General features: G+C 35.8%; 1 protein-coding gene across 5 annotated transcripts; it reads left to right on the top strand.

The window, feature by feature from the left end:
- The first annotated feature begins 730 nt into the window (after positions 1 to 730).
- On the top strand, positions 731 to 16,257 carry LOC140769578 (peroxisomal ATPase PEX1). Of its 5 annotated transcripts, XM_073110322.1 has the most exons (19): positions 737 to 966; positions 1,047 to 1,307; positions 1,824 to 1,997; positions 2,870 to 2,969; positions 4,688 to 5,182; positions 5,833 to 6,531; positions 6,676 to 6,767; positions 7,584 to 7,657; positions 7,840 to 8,062; positions 8,208 to 8,301; positions 8,424 to 8,578; positions 9,286 to 9,504; positions 10,877 to 11,077; positions 11,494 to 11,619; positions 11,761 to 11,822; positions 12,700 to 12,817; positions 14,787 to 15,071; positions 15,655 to 15,752; positions 15,830 to 16,257. In XM_073110322.1, exons 2-18 carry the CDS (start codon positions 1,113 to 1,115, stop codon positions 15,691 to 15,693), a joined length of 3,351 nt encoding a protein of 1,116 aa, XP_072966423.1. In that variant the 5' UTR covers positions 737 to 966; positions 1,047 to 1,112; the 3' UTR covers positions 15,694 to 15,752; positions 15,830 to 16,257. The 5 variants fall into 5 exon arrangements, with proteins under 5 accessions (XP_072966426.1, XP_072966425.1, XP_072966424.1 ...); XM_073110323.1 differs by having other exon boundaries at positions 736 to 1,307; positions 15,910 to 16,257; XM_073110321.1 differs by having other exon boundaries at positions 737 to 1,307.
- The last annotated feature ends 931 nt before the right edge of the window (positions 16,258 to 17,188 follow it).

The following is a 17,188-nucleotide window of genomic DNA, read 5'->3' as shown; positions in this document are numbered from 1 at the left end:
ACATAAAAAGTATAATGCATTATAAAATTATTATTTAAATTAAAAGGTCAGTTATAAATTTGCTTATAAGAACACTGCAAGTTAAAAATATAAAGAAAATCACGGCATGTCTACACGTGCAAAGTATTGATAAAAATGGAATTTATGGTTTAGGTTTTGGTTAAAGACTGCTCGACGGTCGAGCAAAGTATTGATGAAAATAGAATTTATGGTTTAGATTTTGGTTAAAGATCGCGCACGAGAGTCGTTGAAGTTTCGGTTTCCAAAGAGGCCAAGAGAGATCAAAACCTATAAAATTAGATTTTTTTAAAAAAAATTAAATTAATTAGCTATTTCAATTACAATATGCGTCGCTAATGTCAGCAACCAAAATATGCATCAATATTAGGGATAGGACCCTCCCAAGTAAGGCCAAAAAGTCATATTTCTATCAGGCAAGGTTTGAGAACTAGTCAGTCGACTGATTCAATATGATTGATGATTAGAAAAGGAAAATAAGATAAAAGAAGAATACAATCATCTCTATGATCACGGCAATAGCCTAAGGAGTTGTTGGATAGGAGTCTATTTTAACGATGAGGTGGTGGGAGATTCCACGTTGACGGATGTAAAGGCGGGCCTCTTGAAGACCAATGACGTCTGCATTAAGAGTAGAGTGGTAGATGCCATGCCGACTGTATGTGAAAATTGGGGAATTCAATAAAGTGCACACGAAATGAAGCTTATCCCATTGGGTTCGTTCTGACCCGAACAGAAGCTATCAGTATTGAGTTTAAGCAAACAATGGGAGGTGTAAAAGTGTCGCAGTAGTCGCAGGCTAGATTGAGAGATCTCTCCAAAGTCCTAAACCAACCGTCGGGAGAACAAGATGCTGCTGCGGTGTTTTCAGAGCAAGAATACGGAGCAACAGTAGTTGGCGAGAAGCGAGCTGGGCTCCAAAAGCCAGGAGCCATGGGCCCAGGCCAGGTCCGCATATATAAATAATTGATTCTCCTCCAGGGCCGACGACTTTCGTTTTTAATCTTTCTCTAGTTTCACTCCCCAAGGTCGTCAAAAGTCAAAACCCCTTTGGATTCGGCTGAGAGAGGAGAGGAGGAGAAGAGATCCTTGTAATGGAAGTGGAGGTGAGAGTAGTGGGAGGAATCCACAGCTGCTTCGTCTCCCTTCCTCTCTATCTCATAGAAACCCTAGAGCGAACCAGGGGCAGCGCCCTCCCTCCCCTCCTCGCCTTCGAACTCCGGTCCCCCTCAGGCGATCGCTGGAACGTCGCCTGGTCCGGCTCCGCTTCCACCTCCACTGCCATCGAGGTATTTTCCCCTCAAATATTGGAATTCTGTAGTATTTAAACCTTGCTGGATCTTTTTCAGTATATTCTCTTTCTTAATTTTGATCTTTCTCAATGCATTCTCATGGTTTCTCTGGAAATAAAAAGGATATCTTTTTTTTTATATAAAAAAAAGTGAAAGAGAGTATGATTCTTAGAAGGGCGTTTTTCTTAAAAAAAAAAGTGAAAGAGAGTATGATTCTTAGAAGGGCGTTTTTCTTTAACTATCTATGTTTTAAGATTATTGTATAAGTATTCACTAGTTTAAGCAAATGGAGCTTCATGCTCACGTGCATATATTGCTCTGGTTACTTTTACCTTTCTCATCATGTTAGTTCTTTGAATTAGGGATGAATTTATACATGTTATTCTTGGTCATGATTCATGCTTTTTTATGGTTTCAGCGCGTATGTCTAACTTGCAGCTTGTTACTTCCAAGCTGTTGATTTTAGAATACTCAAACTTGAACCTTATGATTTGTAATTTTATGGTTTTGAAGGTTGCTCAACGATTGGCAGAATGTATTTCCCTGCAAGATCATACAAAAGTACAATTGACTGTTATACCTGTCTTACCAAAGGCTGAATTTGTGACAATAGAGCCCAGTAGCGAGGATGACTGGGAGATATTGGAGCTTAACTCAGAGTTGGCAGAAGAGGCCATTTTGAAACAGGTCTGTAGAGACTTGATATATCATTACCTTATCTCTATCTTCATCAATAACTGAACAAGTTATTACTTGATATTAATTATATTAGACAAATTTTAGCTTATACTTGTATTATTGAGTACGTTGGATCTGCAAATCCTAGTAATCCAGACCATAAACTTGCAAAGTTTTTGTTAAATATTTTGTCAGTTTCTCTTGTTCCACACAGAGAAAAGAAGGTCCTTGTCGAATGAGAAGGCATTAAACAGGGTCATCTTACAATATCTAAGATCAAATGGGATGAATAACTGCTGTCATATTCAATATATAGGTGGGGTATCTACTTGTCACCTTATTGTCAGATTAATGTATTTTATAAATAAAAGAAGTTATCTTTTACCTTTGTATAAACAGTTCCTATGTCTAGAGAATTTTCAGAGGTTTCTGTTCATGTCTACTTGTCGTATTACTCTCAGATTAATGTATTTTATAAAGAGAGAAGGCAGCTAATTGCACTTCCCAGTATAGCTTCTGCAACAAATCCCTTTATTCTATATTTTGCTCTAATCATCAACTTGACACCAAGTAGTAAAGGGTTGATGATAGGTGCACAGTGGTTGTAATAATCTTTCAATTCTATTAGTTTTTTCATTTTTGAGTTCAGCTATGCATACCTCTCACTTTTGGAGAGGTTTGGATGATAAGGATGATAAGGATGATCCTGAGATATTTCACCTGTTTAAGTCAGTGATGATTCTCTTTACATGTCAGAGAGGCCAATAATTGGATAAACATGCATGATCGACCTTTCCATGGATGAACTAGTGTAAATGCCGTTTATGTTATAAATTGGTTTTTTTGTTTGCTATATCAATTTGTATTTCTGTCAAGTGCAGGTTGGTGTTGTCTATGAGGGTATGAAGTTCCCTTTGTGGTTGCACGGGCATATTGTTGTGGAATTTCTTGTTGTTTCTTCTTCCCCTAAGAAGCCAATAGGTAACAAAATTTAACTGTTTTAACTGTTTTCTCAGGCATTTACTTGAACCACACCTTTTTAATATAGAGAAATTATTGAACGATATCTATTATTGTGCTTTCCCAATTCATTTCTGATTGATATTTTAATGAAATTCTATTTGTTGATTTTTATGTTCGTGCGATTCTTTACTTGCATCGTGTTTTTGAACCACCTTCTCAATATGGGAATAAGGGTATGTCAATCTTGCCCTCTATAGAACCATATTGGTGGAACCTTGCGCACTAGAATAGCCTTCAAACAAGGACATTGTTTTGAAACATTATGTCTGGCATCTTGCACTCTACTGTGTGTGTTTGAGGAATTGAAGAGGTTTCTTTGGCAATGAGGATAAGGCTGCAGATATCCTACCCTCCCCAAATTTTGCATTCGTGGCATCCTCACACATTGCATCATGTAGTATGAAACATTGGAAAAGAGAAATCAAGCGGACCTCCTCTAGTGCGGCGATAAAGCTTGACTTGACACCCAAATGGCAATGGAAACATCAAATTAAGGCTGTGAGCATCCTGCCCCACCTCTCCAATCCTCACATTTGTGGATCCTTTTGCACTAGGATGCCTCCTCCTTTATGAAAATATGAAATTAGATTAGAGAAGAGGCAAGAAGATGCTAATTTGGAGGGTAAGAAATTAAGAATACCTAACACCATGAGAAAGAAACTCCAACTACAGTCTCAACAAAGACCAAACCATTAGTACTCTCTTGGATAACTAATATATATACATATATGCATGAGAATTCTCTTGGCCCCCAATCTTGAACTCTTGGACTTAAGGCAAGACTTCCAACGTAGATCTGTATAACTATATCCCTTTTTGCAAATAATAGGATTCTAACAATTACAAGAACCTTAAAAGTTAAGTTAAAAATAACCTGAAAGTACAAATTGAACTTTTAGTAAAGCAAATATAAGTCATGCAATCAAGTATCCTCCATTTCTTTCTGTCGACTTCAGAAGATGCCTCGGCTATTCTCATGATTCTGCTCTCTAGAAACAAATAAAGATTGACTTAGTTGGGCTTGAGCAACCTGAGCTATGGACTTGGTTACTCTCATCATCATCCATTTATATGCCTGTGTAATAATTTGAGATGACCTTTATGAGGTTTATACACAAGAATACTCAAATTGCTTTTACTTAATGATTTATTTGGCTGGGCCTTGCCTATTATTGTCAGTGTCTGAAGTGACTACTTCTATTCAAAGTTTGATGATGTACAAGATTACAATTTTATGTCGAATACTAGTAAACTTTTCTGGTATCAGATTGCTCTTCTCTCTTCTGGTATATATCCTAATATTAGAAATAAAACTTATCTTTTTTGTTCTTGTTTAATTATCCTGTATGCGCCGATCCAATTAGTCTAGGTTTTTTAAGTTTTAGATCATCTTATTAGATACCTTCTATTATTTCTAAATTAGTTTGATATTTCTTTGTGGTGTCTTAGCTCTCGTTAGCTAGTGCTATTAGTCTTCTTCTGTATGTGTTTTTACATCGTGGTGACTTCTGTGTTTTACTTTTCTGTCTAGTTCTGTGTTTTACTTTTCTGTCTAGTTCTGAGTTTTGTCATCTGAAGTCTAGTAGTTGTGCAATAGTTGATTATGATATCTCCTTTTCTTCTGCTTGTTTTTTTTATTAAGCTGCTCTGTCTGATTTTCTTCTTGGACTCTTTAGTTCAACTTATACCAGGAACTGAAGTTGCTGTTGCACCAAAGAAGCGGAAGGTAAAAATAGGTGCAGATCAGGATGTGCAAAAGCAAAGTTCCATAAATGAACAGCTTACAAGAAAGGCACTCCTACGTGTACAAGCAGCAGAAAAGAAACATGTGCATAGCTTTGAATTTAGAGGTGTTGAGCTGGGGGTACTACTTACTTCAGTTGCTTTCATACATCCAGAGACCGCTACAAAGTTCTCGTTTGATAATCTTCAGTTAGTAACTATTTTACCTAAAATATTACCAAAGGAGACTGCTCAGAATGAAAAAGATATTGCCCAGAGGAAAGGAAATCACTTCCCTGGTACCAAAGAGAGCAATAATATTATAACACCTAGTAAGGAAACAGCTAGACAAACAGTTGTTCGCATCTTATATTCAGAGTCAGTAGTGAGAGGACACGTTATGCTTCCCCACTCTCTTCGCCAATTTATAAGAGCAAGTTTACACTCATGTAAGTATATGCCATCAATATTTGTAGTGAGTTTGATGTTCCATTGATAAAGGCATAAAGTACCTTTTCTGTTTTCCACTACTAGTTGGTGATACAACTAGCTGGTAAAGTGGATTCTTATACATTGGAGGAAGTCATTTTGTTTTACTATTTTTCTAGTGCTAGATGGAGTTTGGGAGCGTTGTGTGCTGTGCTCCTTTCATGTCTAGTAATGCATATAACTGCTAGCTAGAACTAATATGCTTGAGATTTCCTTGCCTAAATATTTTCAGATTTTACATGCATCTTAAATTGTAATATAAAATTATCATCTAGCCTACGAGGATAAACTATTCTTCTGCATTCCCACTCCTCTTGTTATTCTTTCCCCTATACATTTTGTCTTGTAATTCATCTCTTTAGTGCTGCGGCTAGGGATGGAGGGAGGGATGGAGGAGAGTAGAGAGGGAGGGAAGATAGTTTCATTGCCTGTCGATATCTCTTTCCATGGTTTACTTGGTGTAAATTTAACTGTAATGCTTAGCTTTGTATCTGGAAAGAGCAAAGCTAAGTTGTAAATCATCAATTGTCTTAGCTTTATGCTGCTTCTCTTTGCTTATTAATAAAGAAAAGCTGTTCTTTGAACTTATTGGTATACTTTCTCTCTGTAGGGGTTTACATCAAGAAATACTGTACTAATATGATGAAGGATGCTCCATTAATGACACTCTCTCCTTGCCGTTTTATGGGGCATGGAAAGAATAAGACAGGAGATAACAATGAATTAGGCACTCATGAAAAGGTTGCAAGTTTGAGGCCCAATAGCATGAATCAGGAAGAATCCCTTCCTTTTCTTCCTAATGAAGTCCTTGTGAATGGAGATGATGACATCTCTAAGTACCATCTGAAACAGGAGATCTTTCTTGTCAAGTCATGGCTTATTGGGCAACTCAAAGCAATTGCTTCGCACATTGGCCAAATGGAAGTCCCCTTACTGGTTTTAGCAAATGAAAATTTACTTCATTTTGAAGTGATAGATCGTAAGTTAGGAAGCAATTTGAAGGATAATGTGCATAATGACTGCTCTTTAGAGAAGGGCAGTGTGGTTGGAAAATCTGCAGCTGAGCTCTTATATCTATTGACAGTGACTTTTGAGAAGTCCCATGATAACAATTTGCATGAAAATTTCAATTTTGTCTTGGATGCCAACATTGATGATCTTGATAACTTTGACTTTTCTCTTGGGAAGCTGGAGTTTAGTGAACTTGTAACCTTTAGCTCTGTCATGGAAAGCTCCTTGAGCAGGAGGTCTGGAATGACTCTTTCTTCTTTAAGCTGGATGCAGAAAGCTGTTTCAGATGTTATAGACAGTAAGCCTTCTTTTCCATTCTTTCTCGTTGCTTTGATAATACGCTATCTCTTGGTTTAGTCATCATCTGTGCCTCTCTGGGGTTTTAGTCATCATCTCTGCCTCTTTGGCATAGCAGTAACTGGGGTCTATGAAATTCATGCAGGGTTATTTGTACTTCTGTCTCCATCTTCTTGGAAGTTATTAAAGGGTCTAAATTGGCCTCTCCCAGGACATGTTCTTATTTTTGGACCTGCAGTAAGTGATTTTATCATTTAATTTTCACTTTTACTTGAATTATGTGATCTTCTTATATGCCGGATGAATATTGTTCTAATTTTCTTTCCTTGGGTCAATCACCTGTGCTCTACTTGGGTTTAAAGCCCCTTGACCCCTTTGGAATGATGCTATTTTGTTGGGTCCCTCCATTTCTTCTCTAATATTACTACATCTGCTGGAATGTAATGATGCAATCATTAATGTATATGCCATCTAATCTCAGTTGGATGGCCATGTAACTGAAAAATGCAACTAATACTTATTGTGGACTCATAGATTGTTGGCATGGTTGTTAAGAGTTGCTAAGCCTGATCTTGTGCAGTTGAATTGCACATACTTGCATCTCTTACAGTCAAATTATCAAATTGACCAGAATCTAGAATGTTGACAAAAGTCAATAAGCTCATTTTCGTCCTGAAGTGAAATTCTTTCTGTTTCGGTGGTAGTTTAAAATTTTAACAGTGTGAAGTTTCGGTATTGCAGAATGCTCTGCAAGCCTACATCAAGATGGAACTCCTCTTGACTGAAATACAGTATAAATTTGAAATAAAGGTGTTATCAAGATAGAGAAACATGATCCTTGTAATTCATATTCATGGCAATGTTAGTATATTAAAATCTACAGTCTTGAATCTTAATGAGATGTTAATGGGGTCCTCACTACATTGTCAAAATAAAATAAATCAGTAGACACATAGGATTTTTAGATGCAAGAAGGAGTTATCAGTCATTCTTTGCTTGCTTTGCGGTCTTTATCCAGTGACTTCTTGATTAGACTTAATTTTCCTATTTCAGGGTTGTGGAAAAACTACATTGACCAAAGCTGCTGCGAGATACTTTGAAGAACATGAAGAAATTTTGGCACACATGTATAGCATTATACTTTTTTTTTTTCCATTATGTTCTCCATCTTTTCCTATTCTTTTGTAAATTTTCTAGGTGGTAAAGGAACTTGTTTGGTTCAAAGCCTCTTCCTATTATAGTAAGAGTCTAAGAGATTATATAAAATAATCTTGAATTGCACGAACTGAATAAAACTTTTCACTTGCAGAGTTCATATAAGCTGTTCTGAACTTGCTTCTGAGAAGAGCAGGACAATTCGACAAGCTATCAGAGATTATGTATCTGAAGCTATAGTTCACTCACCTTCAATTGTTGTTTTTGATGGTCTAGACAATCTAGTTTCATTTTCCCCAGAATCTGAGGGATCTCAGCCATCAAATTCTGCCACTGCTCTAGTAGGATTCTTGACCGATCTGATGGATGAATATAGGGTAACTATCTCATCATGCAATAAGTTACTTAGAATTTCTAGTTTGTTGTTTATTCAACATTAAAAATTCTTAGTTTTGAGAGCAATCTATCTGTTCATGCTTTTCTGTGCTGATTTTATTTATTATCCTCATGTATCCTGAGTAGGAAAAGAGTTGGAATGCCTGTGGAGATGGCCCTATTGCATTTATGGCTTCAGCACAGTCTCTTGAAAATCTTCCTCTTGCTTTGGTGTCTTCAGGTAAGAACTGTTCCATTTAAACCTGCGGTAATTCTCCATCTTTAACAGATCATATAGGATGGTACACTTGGTTATTGGTAGATTTAACAGTTTCAATTGTTAATATGTCAATTTCTCCTCAGGTAGGTTTGATCTCCATGTTCAACTTTCTGCTCCTGCTGTTCTTGAACGTGGAGCAATGTTGAAGCATGAAGTTGAAAAGAATGTCTACCAGTGTTCGGAGGATATTCTTTCTGAAATTGCTTCCAAATGTGATGGATATGATGCTTATGACTTGGTAATTCATAATGGGTTTTCTTTTCTTTATAAGTGACGATGATCTTATTCTTCAGTTGTGTTCTGTTTCTCTGTAAATCAGTACTTTTTATTTTCAAGACGTCCAATATGTTAGTCAGCAGCGCAATCTTAGAACATTACTTTCTAGAAATTATAGACCAAACTTTTGCCAACCCGTTTTCTTTATGTTCTCTCTTCTGATCTTTTTCTTTCAAAGGTGATTATGGAATTTTACTTTCCTCCCCCTTTCACTATCATATTTCTTTTTGCTAAATTATTACTTCTATGAGGTCATTATATTATGCATCCTTTACTCAATTGGGATGTTACCTCTACAACATTGTTATTCAGGAACTTTTGCATATTTCATATACACTCCAAAACAGTTTATGCATCTGATGATTGTTGCCCAGGAGAGTTATATAATCATATACAGATGCATAATACTCTTGAAGTTATGTATGCACGTGTTGTGAATCCCATTTGGCTGGTCTGTTGGAAATGCACAGCCATGCTTTTGTTAGATAACCCTTTATCAATTGATCAGCGGGTCAAGCATGTTCTAAATTAATCTGTCCAGTATTCGTGGTTCACTCACTGTGTTACTATATTACCCATTTTATGCCGGCATCATGTTTTATGTTTTATGTCATATAGTATATTTTTTCTATTACTCTTTTGTTTCTTCATATTTTTGTCTATTTGTAGGAAGTTTTGGTAGACAGGGCTTTGCGCGCTGCTTCAAAGCGTAGGGATTCAAGTCATGACAAACAAAAAGACACACTATTGAAGGAAGATTTCTTGAAAGCAATGCATAATTTTGTTCCAGTTGCCATGCGTGATCTTAAAAAAGCAGCTTCTGATAGTAGACATGGTGGATGGAAGGATGTTGGTGGGCTTACTGCGACACGAAGTGTCATTCAAGAGGTATGCACTACATTTTTTCCTTACGCTTTTCTTTTTCTTTTCTTCTAATATGGTTGAACTATATGTATCCTAAAAATGTTGGATCTCAGTTTTGCCCAATCTCGAGATGGATCGGTCGAAACTCAGTTTGGTGATTAGTTTTGGTCTGCCATCGGTTAGTTTTGCCTGTATTGGTCGAGACTCAACCAAAACTAATCGAAACAAGTTTTTTTTAAAGATTCGAGTCAGATCTAAAAAGGTTCGACATTGGGGGTTATCAGTAATTGACGTCCCTAGCTTTCTTCTTTTCAAATTTTCAGCTTTTATTTTTTATCTCTCTCACACATCATCCTCCCACCCTTTGCACTTTATTGAGTACATCCGGTACGCTCCTCCAGTTACTCTGCACTCTGGTAAATCCAAGTGAGTGATTTTTTTTTCTCTTTTTATATATATATTTTTCTGTTTCTCTCTCTCTCTCTCTCATTATTTAACACCCTCTTTCTTGTTGCTGCAGAACAATAGTGAAGAAAGATCCTTCTCTTCATCTCATTTTTGTAGTAGTAATTTACGAGCGTAAAAATTTATTAGATCCAGCTAGAAATTAATCATAGTTTTGAGTGAATATCTTTTTTAGTTTTTACGCTTCATATGTGAGTAGTTATTATTTTCTTATTTTTTTATTATTTTTATAAATCTTTAGAATTTTTTTAATATTTTTAAATAATATTTAGAATTTTATATAATTAAAAAATAGACCGATTCAATATAGGTGACTGTATAGCTGTTATGTATCATTTTCTTGGGCAACCAATCCCGATCCCAAGTTTTAGAACCTTAAAACTTATTGTGCACTGATCGTAGAAAACCTAGAAAATTGTGTATGCCTGTTCATCTCCTTAGATAGAAGGCATCACTTAGTGTGAAGGCAAGCCTTGCCCCTTGCATCTAAAAGACAAAGAGGTCACAATTTCATGTTTTGGTAATAATCTCATTTAAAATGAAGGTAAGGTTGCCCACAAGTTAGAACAATTCTAAAATAAGTATTTACCTCATTAGGGATTAGCTTCATCATGTAGAAAGGAAGTATCAGCTTTCAGAAATTATGCTACCAATTTCAATTATATTTGGTATTGTAAAGCATTACACAAGATCTATAATGTTTGCAGAAACTTACTTCTATAATTTTGTCTAGTACTTGTTTGAAGATTATTCTTGTCTCTCTATGAGTGTTGGTCTTTCACCTTGCTAGATTTTTTTATCAGATTGCTTGTGTGCTTGTGTTCTTCTGTTCTTCTGTTCTTCTGTTCTTCTGTTCTTCTGTTCTCTTACAATTTATGGCTATACAACACTTTTAACCTAACAAAATGTCTTCTTTCCCTTTTCGATGCAGATGATTGAATTACCATCAAAATTTCCTAGTATTTTTGCTCACTCACCCCTAAGATTGAGATCAAACATTCTCCTCTATGGCCCACCAGGATGTGGGAAAACCCACATTGTAGGAGCTGCCGCAGCAGCTTCTTCTCTTAGGTTTATTTCAATCAAGGGGCCTGAGATACTGAACAAGTACATTGGTGCTTCTGAGCAAGCTGTAAGGCATCTATATCCCTTTTCATTATGAATATTTTGTACTTCCATCAGAAGTATTAGATGGCCAAAACTCATCTGTATAGTCATATTCAAAGCCAGCAAACCATGTTTTTAACTACTTAGTAGAACTTACTTTTGATCTATCTATACGGACAGCCTATACTGAGTATCTCTTATGCATTTTCCACAAATTTTATCAGATATATGTTGGAGTAGTAATACCTCTTCCATTACTTTTCAATGCATATTTTCTTATCATTTTTTTTAAGTTTAGGCCCTTGTCACTTCTGCCTACTAAGCAATGTTTAGTTCTGTTTTCTCTTAATTACTGACTATTTGTCTCTTATACATCATTACCTTCATGAGAATTATTGGAAAAAGATTTGAAAATCTTAAAAATGTCAAAAATGTTTCCAGGTTCGAGATATGTTTGCAAAAGCAGCTGCTGCAGCACCTTGCCTTCTTTTTTTTGATGAGTTTGATTCAATTGCTCCAAGAAGAGGACATGATAATACAGGTGTTACTGATCGTGTTGTCAATCAGGTTAATCTTCTATCTTGACTTGTATGTGAAATTAAGCCTTGTCTTTTTAATAGCTCTCAATACCTACTTTTAGCTTTTATTTTCAATTGGTTCTGGTCATAATCACTCATTACTGGGCTTTACTGGTATGATCATGTGCAGCTGCTGACTGAATTAGATGGTGTGGAAACCTTGACAGGGGTGTTCGTGTTTGCTGCTACTAGGTTAGTTCTCGGTAGAGATTTTTACATAAAGTTACAATACAAATACTGTAGCTCGTTATCTTTTATCCTTGCCAACTTTAGAACTTAATGATAGTAGAATGCAGAATTTTCAAAATTTAGAGCATGCCCTTGGTCAGTTTGTTACTGACACTTACACCAGAGGTCAAAATTTGGGCAACTTGATATGTTGAATTAGTCTACTCTATATCAACCGTAGTGGTAAGTTTGGTTGTTGTTCTCAAGGTTTAGCACACATGACTATCAGTATTTGAATGACCGTTGCCTAGAGTTACAGAGGGTAATTGATAGAAGTCTCCAATTACCTCTGACATATATGATCTTGAATAGATGGCTCAATCTCATGCATTCGTCATGTTTTATTAATGTTATTTTATGCCAAGAATTACACAAATTGCAATGTACTCATCTAAAGTAGATAACGTTTTACCTAGTTAACATGCATTTTCTTGTTGGCTTGTTGATTTCCTTATTGGAACAATTACGGATATTGAAATTTTTTAATGAAGTTAACATTGTTTTGTGCATAAGTATGCTGAATAAAATAACTACAAAAGAATAAACTTGATAGGTTATGCTTTTCCCATCAAGCTGCATGGCCTGAGGTTAAATCCAATTTGATGATTCATGTTTCCTTGCTAGAGGACTATATATCCTCTGATTCTATCAAATATGTATTATGTTACAATAAGATCAGTGCAGTGAAGTTTCTTTATTTTGTTTATTTTTCTTCAAGACTTAATTCTGCTTTAGGCTATGCATGCATGATGCTTCTCCTTTACAATATTCGTGATTTTGTCATTTCACTATCTTTATCGTGCTAATGTCCGACCACTTACATTCTTCATTAAAAATCCAGTCGGCCAGATCTGCTCGATGCTGCGCTCTTGCGACCTGGAAGGTTTGATCGTCTTCTCTTTTGTGATTTTCCACGGTGCGATGAACGCCTGGACATTCTTACGGTTCTTTCAGGAAAGGTTCTCAGCTGTTCTTTTATCATATTCTTTTGTTTTTGTTTTTCCCTCGTATTTTTACTAGTTATTGTCTTGACATGCTGATTCACCTTTCTATGTTAGCATGCTTGTGGTATAGATAGAGTTTTCCCAGCAGTTTAACTTGCTGAGCTAGAAAACTAGGTTACAAATTGTTGTGATAAATTATTGGGTTTTCCTTCAAAGTTTGCCCTTGTATCTTTTTCTAGTTTTGCTTCTTTGGTCTATCTTTCTAGGGGAAATTTAAACGGTAAAAGCAGTGTTTGTTTCTCCCTCAGTGTGCTGTTTCAATCTTAGGTAGTCCTTTGCTCTCTCTAATTCTTAATCTATATGTTTTTTGAAGTTTGTACTTTACTTTCTTATTTTAATACATTTTTCTTTTCTTCGCTATGATTTTGTTAACCTGAAAATGCATCTTATTTTTCTCTTACTATTATTTCCTCTTCCTCTTGAGTCTTGTCTCATTCTTTAGGTGATTCTTGTTTTACAAAGAACCTCTTTGTTCCTTTGTACCATGAGATGCTGTGTACCATAGCTAATCCGCCATAGCTAATTAAGAAGTAAATATGTCCTGATCTCTTCTTAACACTATATATTCAATGCTGTGATTAAAAGCGTTTGGCTTGGTTTGCTATACCTCCTTTTTCTTATCTTAACTTCACAAATCGGAAATTAACAGATTATAGATCAGGGTGTGATTGCTTTATAGTCCCAGAAGCATTTTGATCTTTAAAATCAAAGAATGATTTCTGTTCATAATTTTAGTGTCATTTTGATCCGGCTGTGTTTTCCTACTTATTTCAAAACCATTGTCACCTTTTCATCTTTTTTCCTTCTGACTAGTTATAAGGGAAGGAAACATAATTGTCTTCATTTTCCTGAATTACTGAATATTCAATATTCTCATGCACCCATTAAATGCTTTGGGTGAGTCATCGAAGACTATTATCACTCACTCCTTAGTTGGACGAGCGTACCATGCAAACACGATGATAATTTCTGCTAACTGGCCTGAGATTTTATGGCAAGTCCATCTATTCTTTCATTGTACTTTGGTCATGGATTTGGCACCAATTTCTAGGGGATTATTATGTCTGGAGGATGATTATAATGATGTTAAGGATGATGAATTTAGACTATCATCATTCTTTTAATCTTTGCCAAACTATATTCTGTACAGATTCGGCAGTTAACTGGAATGACTTCTCGTCATAAATTGATACAGGACTCTGCAGTTGTTTAGTTCATCTTGTAGTTCCAATCATCTAGAGTGTGGAATTTGATGAAACCTCCTACAACAACAACAACAAGAAAGCCTTTGGTTCCAATTATTTGATGAAACCTCCCTATTATGCCTTATGTGAAGCTAATTATCAGATAATTAGACATAATTATGCATGGATCATGACTAATGTAAGAAGGAATAATTGAAGAAATTAGGTGGCATTTAAACATCGGATTGAAAGTTGATTACATTGAATTAAAATAGTTGGGATTCATGAACTAGTGCAGCGTAAAAGAAAAAGGTGATAGATTCAGAGGAGCCGACATCCGTTTCTGACCTACCTCTATAGATGATCTATTGCCATCTCTTTTTTGACGACATCTTCAGTCTTCTTGGTAATCAAGCTTGAAGAGAGTAATGAGTCTGGTAGAGTACTTAAAAATCAACTCGTTAGTATTTCATAGCAGTCAAAGATTGGCATTCAATTGAGCAAAATTAGACTCTAGAATGACTTGAAGTAAAATACATTTTAAGACACTTGATTAAAGAATTGTTTGGTGAGGTTCATTACGTGCTAGATGATCTACATCACTTTTGCACTAATTAAATTGCTTCTTTTTCTCCTAATTTTGAACAAAATGGCACTATTAGATCATCACTCTCATTTTTCTGGTTCATATGTTTCTCCTGAAGAAAATGTTCTTCACTATATTAATGGATTTCTCCCAGCTTTCTTTGGCAAGCGATGCCAATCTTGAAGAGATAGCTTTTATGACTGAGGGATTTAGTGGGGCCGATCTTCAAGCACTGTTGTCCGATGCACAGCTTGCAGCAGTTCATGAGATTCTGGACAGTGGTGAGAATGATAAGCCTGGACAAACACCTGTCATTAGCAAAGAGCATCTGAAGTCAGTTGCTTCTAAGGCTAGGCCGTCAGTCTCAGAAGCTGAGAAGATGAGGCTTTATGAGATTTATAGTCAATTTTCAGAGTCAAAGAAGTCTGTTTCTGCCCGGGTACATCTTCTGAACTCCAAAGCACAGTAATACACAAAAACAAACACAAAGGCCATGCTAGCTCTATCACAAATTGTGTCGAGTGTCACTGTAGTTGACATGTTCTTTAATTTACCATCCCAATCTGTCACGGGCTTACATATACATAGATTTGGTTTCTCTTATATTTGAAGCTATCACATCGTGATCCACGGAAGAAAAACCGCCTGCTTTGGTAGATTATTAATTTGATTGTTTGAGTGTGTTTAGCCGTTATGGTAATCTTCCAAGGAAGGTTCAATCAAGATATTAGAAGTAAAAATTTTCTGCTCCTTCACCTAGATTTTGCCTAGGAAGAGGAGAAAAAGGTCCTCAAGTCTTTTAATTCCTATGTAAGGTGCATGGTGTATTATCTATTAAATGAAAATCAATAAAAGCGTGAATTACTATAATACACATGACTAATTGCACATACCATCCCCATATATATCCTCTAGCAAACTGCTGCTGAAGTCTGAAGATATCCAGTCCATCATTCATGCATGACTTTGAAGCTGCTTAAGTAGTTTTGTTCGTGAAGGATAACTAATTGCTCTTTGTGCAGGCAAGAGACACAAAAGGAAAAAGGGCGACTTTAGCATGATCTTTCCAGAAATTAAATTTTATGCATTCTATCAGGGTCAATTTATAAACTTTTCCGAGGTACTTACTCTTTATCTTTTTGTGTTCCCTGGACCATTTACATACATAACATTCGTGAAATTTAACTTCCTTTCCAGCACAAATTGCATCCATGCTACTCAATACTTAAATCTGGCGAAGACACGTTAGCTTAAGTGTGTTTCCATTACGGAAGCAGGTCCAGGTCCTCTGTCAGAAGAAAAATATACCAATTTTCTGTACACGCATCTGTTTCCCAGCATGGTGTAATCGAAGATGGTTAACAATCAAGCTTCTTTCAGTGGAGCACAAGAGCAGGTCATAATTTCTGGAAGCATGAGACAGTTACATTCTTTAACCAGCGGTGGAGGGGGAGGTGGGTAGGTAGGTAGGCTTGAACTTGGTACATCAATGCTAGAATACTGAAGCAGGTCCTTTGTTCAAGCATGAGCTTATGATCTCCAAAACATTTTAGATATGCATATTTTTACAGCATGCGCCAGATCTTGGTAACTATTTCTAATAAAGCAAGGTCCTTCCCGAGGAAGTGAAGTTTCCTTGAAGAATTAGCAGAAGAAAAGCAAAGAATATAGTTAGATTGATAGAAGGAGAGGACATTAGATTGATATGCACACACACACATATATATATGTGGGTTTTGGTAGATTTATATATATTGTTTTCCTTCAAAGAAATAATGGGCAATGCTGTCAATTGATGATGGCAGTACTATCCACTTTTAGGTCTATGTCAATAGTTAATGAAATAGTTAACAACTAATGGTTTTAGGAATTTTCTTTGTTCTTTTTGTATGAAAAACTGCTCCAGGGTATAAGTATACCCCTTCACTGAATGTCCTATGAATACACTATAATCATTTGTGAAATTTAAAAGCTCACATTTTAGCATTATTTCTTCTTCTTTTTTTCCCCTTTTATTTTGAGAAAGTTTAGTATCATATCATTTGATCAATCACGCAAAGAAGCCGGTCACATCTTCAGTATGTTAATGTTGGCACTCTAAATTCTTTCGAAAATGAATAACCTCCATAGCCTCTGATCTCTTGAAATTATTCTGTTTACAACCATCCCATTAATTAACATCTCTATCTAGTGCACATTTCATATCAGCTTAATCTTTTATTTCTTATTAGTTTGAGAGAGAAAAATGAGGACTAAGCCTCGATTAAAATATATTAATAAAGATGAAGAATTACAACTAGAAAAAATCACATGGGCCCTTTTAAGATTAGTCCTCCCAATTATTATCACAGAATCTTCAACTTTGATCAGAAAATAAAAATACAACAAGAGACTTGGTGAAAATCGTCGCTGTACTTCCCAGGATTATATATAATATAATCTTCATATGAACCACATATTGCCATAAAGTACACAATAATTTCTACTTGCCCTTCTGGAGTCAATGTTTGGAAGAAGAAATCTTTTTCTTTTTTTTTTTTGGATCAGGATATTAAT

The sequence above is a fragment of the Typha angustifolia genome, chromosome 11, assembly GCF_048772165.1.
Source record: "Typha angustifolia cultivar Huaian chromosome 11, ASM4877216v1, whole genome shotgun sequence".
In the NCBI taxonomy this organism is placed as follows: Eukaryota; Viridiplantae; Streptophyta; class Magnoliopsida; order Poales; family Typhaceae; genus Typha; species Typha angustifolia.
This window is presented reverse-complemented; position numbering and strand designations above follow the sequence as displayed.